Below are 4,639 nucleotides of genomic sequence, written 5' to 3'. Positions count from 1 at the left end.
ATAGGGGACTGGTCAGTGTTGGGGTCATGGTGGGATTCGATGAAACTTGATGAACTTGGGTTGATGATTGGACTTGAAAGACCTTTTCCAATGGAGGCAATTCTGGGATTTTTGTGAGAAAGAAGATCTGCTCCATCCCTTGTTGCTGTAGCAACATCTCAACCTTTCCTGGAAGGACTTTCGGTTTTTAATGAACCATTTTAATAATCCAAATTTTAATAAATTTGTTAAATTTACTGGGAAATTTACTGGGAAATTTACTGGGAAAGGATCTTCAGGGAAATCGTTTGATAGTCTATTTGGAGGAGAAGAGAGAGGGTTAGGTGAGAATTCAGAGGGAAGAATGTGGGGTTCCTGGGGTTCTTGGAGTCACAGGACACCAGCTTCCCACCCCTCCTTGTCCCCAGAAGGACCTGCACTGGTGTGCTCCTCACACCCCAGCCCACCCACCCCACCACGGGACAGCGATGCCCGTTGGACTTTGGATCTCGTTAATCATCACTCCAGAACGGTGCCACGCGGGCAGAAAACTTTCCCTCCCCCCCTCCCCCTTTTTTTTTCTCCTTCCAGTTCCTGGAACCTCTGAGGACCTGGAGCTCCTGGAACCAAATAAAGGGAGGTTTTGGGTCCAAGACAAGGTGGTTCTACAGCCAAAGATCCTACAACAATGGCTGCTTGACACCTCTCCAAGCTGTGAGGACAGGTAAAGATGGGGGGGCAGCAAGGGGAAGGAGATATGTGGTGGGTTGACCTTGGGTGGACACCAGGTGCCCACCAAAGCTGCTCTATCACTCCCCCTCCTCAACTGGACATGGGTGAGAAAATATAGGGACAGACTGCTCCAGGGTGCATCCCACCCACGGGGTCACAAGTCCTGCCAGCAAACCTCCTCCAGCGTGGGCTCCTCTCTCCACGGGTCCACAGGTCCTGACAGGAACCTGCTCCCCCGTGGGCTTCCCATGGGGTCACAACCTCCTTCAGGCATCCACCCACTCTGGTGTGGGATCTTCCACAGGCTACAGGTGGACATCTGCTCCACCATGGACCTCCATGGGCTGCAGGGGGAAGAGCCTTAGAGCTCCTTAAATGCCCTACGAGCCAACAGCTCCCTATCCACACAACCTGCTGTTGAGGTGGGACCCCCATGAAGAAGGACCTGAGAGTATCTAGGTGGGTAATACACATCCCATAACCCCAACATCTTCTGATGTTGGTGATACGGGATGGTTGGGCTCCTGTTTGGGACCTGCTATGGAGGGGAGGAGTTTCTTGGCTTGGAGTCATCACCCTTACCCCATCTCTCTCCTTCCTCATTGTAGTGGCACAGAGCTGCATCACCCCACCCACATCCCCACCCTGGCATGATGCAGGTCCACTACGTGATGTATGAAGGCATCAAGTTCCCCTCGGCCTACAACTCAGAGCACAGCTTGAGTTTCACCCACAATGAGTTCCAGGTGCGGGACGATGACATCTTCAACGTCACCTACCCCAAGTCTGGTACGAAGGGTGGATTAAGGGGCTGGAGAGGGGCAGGAGAGGGGTGAGGGCTTTGGAAACATGTCCAGATGTTGTTCAGAAGGTGAATCTTCTCTTGTGGTGGGGAACAGGAATGTTTTTGGGGGGGATTTACCATAGTGGTTGCCCATGGGCAGGGCAGCACCATTTCTTGAGGAGCCACAAGACTCAGTGCTGAGGGTGCTGCTGACCATGGAGCCATGACAGAGTGAAGTCCTCCCATCCCAACCCCCCAGGCAAGGTCCCCTGTCCTGCATCTCTGCTTTCCCTGGCAGGCACCGTGTGGATGACCGAGATCCTGAGCCTCATTCGCAGCCGTGGCTGTCCCGGCTGGAACCGAACTGTCCTCAATTCTGACCGTGTCCCCTGGTTCTCAACCCGACTGGGTCTGGAGTCAGCCCTCAGCTACCTCCCACCTCGCCTGCTGACCTGCCACCTCCCCAGGCACATCTTCCCCAAGTCCTTCTCCTCTTCCAGTGCCAAGGTGGGATGATGGGCAGCCATGCAGAGCTTGAAGGGGGACAGGGGAGCTGGGAAGACCATAGCCCAGGATCTGGGGAATCTTGGAGTGAGGAGTGTTGGGTGAGGACCTTGGTGTTGGCCTAGGAGAGTGACAAGTGTCCTCCATGCCCTCCAGATGGAAACATGCAGGTCCCCATCTCACATTCCTTCCTTGGATATTTTGGAGAGTCTTCAATGGCTCTAGGGGACTTGTGTGTTCATGGAGACCTCTCCTCAAGGTCTGCGTGACAGAGGTGGCAGACCCCTCCGTTTTCAGATCTACCTCAGTGCCAGGGTCTGCAACTCCCCTTCCCCTACTGGGAGCTTCTCACTCCTCTACCCCAGGTTATTTACACCCTACGGGATCCTCGAGATGTTGTCGTCTCCTCCTACTACTTCTCCAAGATGTGCAACAGCTATGAGGATCCCACATCCTTCGAGCAGTTCCTGAGGGACTTTCTGAATGGAGAACGTGAGCAGTTCCTGAGGGACTTACTCAGGGCACGGGGGTGGGTGGGTGGTGTCTCCCATCACCTCTGGCTCAAGGGTCTTTTGCTGCTGTCCACTGATGATGGCTGTGAAGCCAAGTTTCCCACAGGAGAGAGGTGAATGGCTCAGGAGGAAAGCAAAGCACTTCTGGGGAGACATGCAGGCCCACAAAGCCCTCTTGTGCTTTGAAACAGATGGGAACTGGATTCCCCTGACTTCAGATGTCTTCAGGATGTCTTGGCCAACAATCCCTACAAAGCCCTGGCAGGACCTTACCCATGAGCCTTGCACACCTCTAGCCTCAACTTCTTCCCACCATGGAAGTGGCTGGAGAAGAACCCGTTGTTCGGTTGCAACTGCAGTTGAACTTCCCAGTCCCACCTGCTCCCTGGACACCATTGCCCTGTCCTGCCTCGTGGCTGCCCTGCTCCCAACCTTTTGTGAACCTTCCTCAGCCTTTCACATCTCCTGTCCTGCCCTGACCTACTGCCTTTTGCCTCCCATCAGTGCCCCATGGTTCCTGGTTTGAACATGTCCGAGGCTGGATGGAGATGAAGGACAAAGAGAATTTCTTCTTCATCACCTACGAAGAGCTGAAGCAGGTAGACACCTCAGCAGGCCCTCCAGCTTCAAAGATGCTGATGTGTCACAAGCCAGTTGGCAATAACAGGCTCTCTGTCCCTTCAGGACCTGCATAGCAGCGTGAGACGTCTCTGCCGGTTCCTGGGGCAGGATTTAGATGATGATGCCATCTCCTCAGTGGTGCAAAATGCCTCCTTCATGTCCATGCGGGAGAACCCAATGTGCAACTCCATCCTGCTCCCCACAGACATCATGGACCAGACGAAAGGCCAGTTCCTGAGGAAGGGTGAGCAGGAGAGACCCCATCACAACACCTCCAGGAGATCCCCTCTGTCAGGTGTCCTCCCCCATGAGGACAACCAGAGTGAGGGTGTCTTGAAGAGCCACATCATGGTGCATTTGGGTCTGAAGAACCAAATAAAAATCATAGAATGGTTTGGGTTGGAAGGGACCTTTAAAAATCATCTTGTCCAGCCCTCCTGCAGTGAGCAGGAACATCTTCAACTAGATCAGGTTGCTCAGAGCCCCATCCAACCTGACCTTGAATGATTCCAGGGACGGGGATGGTCTCTCATTTTGGACAACCCCCTTCAGGTCTAGCTGGACCCAAGAGCTGAGCCTTTGCCCTTGTGCCTGTTCAGGTGGACTCTGAGCCCAAAATCCTTCTTCCTCAGGTATCTGCGGGGACTGGGAGAACCACTTCACAGTGGCACAGAGTGAGACCTTCGACAGGATCTACTGGGAGAGGATGCAGGGCCTGAATGTGACCTTTCCTTGGGACCAGCATTAGAATTTGTCCCTGACTGAAGCCAGCTAAGAACAGGGTATAAACCAGCCACGAGCAACTTGGGTAGCTGGCTGCTGGACAGAGGATGTTGTACCTGGAGCTGCAGGTGGTACTGAACCTCAGTGTGCAAGAAATGAATGTCATAGAATCATTCAGGTTGGAAAAAACCCTTAAGATCATCAAGTCCAACCATAAACCAAACACTTCCAAGTCCACTTCTAAACCATATCCCTCAGCACCACATCTACAGGTTTTTTAAATACCTCCAGGGATGGTGACTCCACCACCTCCCTGGGCAGCCTGTTCCAATGCTTGACTACCATTTCGTTGAAGAAATTCTTCCTGATGTCCAATCTAAACCTCCCCTGGCACAACTTGAGGCTATTTCCTCTTGTCCTATCGCTTGATACTTGGGAGAAGAGACCAACACCCATCTTGCTACATCCTTCTTTCAGGGAGTTGTAGAGAGCCAGAAGGTCTCCCCTCAACCTCCTTTTCTCCAGACTAAACAACCCCAATCCCCTCAGCTGTGAACTCATCACACTTGTGCTCCAGACCCTTCACCAACTTCCTTGCTCTTCTTTGGACACACTCCAGCACTTCCTGCTGCACTTTGCACCCTTTCTCCTTGGGACACCTTTTTCTCCTAGGCTGTGCCTCTCCTCTCTGTCCCATCCCTCCACCCTTTTCCCCCTGAGATAGGCTCTAGGGTCTCCCAGGTTAGGACTCACCTCTCTGCCCTCCAACACATTCCTCTTCTGC

The 4,639-nt window shown here is 53.1% G+C and overlaps 1 protein-coding gene across 1 annotated transcript; it reads left to right on the top strand.

The window, feature by feature from the left end:
* The first annotated feature begins 1,349 nt into the window (after positions 1-1,349).
* Positions 1,350-3,880, top strand: SULT2B1 (sulfotransferase family 2B member 1). Its single transcript, XM_010170104.2, has 6 exons — positions 1,350-1,500; positions 1,794-2,002; positions 2,365-2,491; positions 3,016-3,110; positions 3,196-3,376; positions 3,765-3,880. Exons 1-6 carry the CDS (start codon positions 1,362-1,364, stop codon positions 3,878-3,880), a joined length of 867 nt encoding a protein of 288 aa, XP_010168406.2. The 5' UTR covers positions 1,350-1,361.
* The last annotated feature ends 759 nt before the right edge of the window (positions 3,881-4,639 follow it).

This window comes from Antrostomus carolinensis, unplaced genomic scaffold (genome assembly GCF_000700745.2).
Source record: "Antrostomus carolinensis isolate BGI_N321 unplaced genomic scaffold, ASM70074v2 scaffold44856, whole genome shotgun sequence".
Lineage (NCBI taxonomy): Eukaryota > Metazoa > Chordata > Aves > Caprimulgiformes > Caprimulgidae > Antrostomus > Antrostomus carolinensis.
This window is presented reverse-complemented; position numbering and strand designations above follow the sequence as displayed.

Coding starts and splice junctions, on each gene's coding strand:
- SULT2B1 (XM_010170104.2), top strand. CDS start 1,362: ATGATGCAGGTCCACTACGTGATGTATGAAGGCATCAAGTTCCCCTCG. Junction 2,003..2,364: donor TCTCCTCTTCCAGTGCCAAG/GTGGGATGATGG, acceptor CCTCTACCCCAG/GTTATTTACACCCTACGGGA. Junction 3,111..3,195: donor CCTACGAAGAGCTGAAGCAG/GTAGACACCTCA, acceptor CTGTCCCTTCAG/GACCTGCATAGCAGCGTGAG.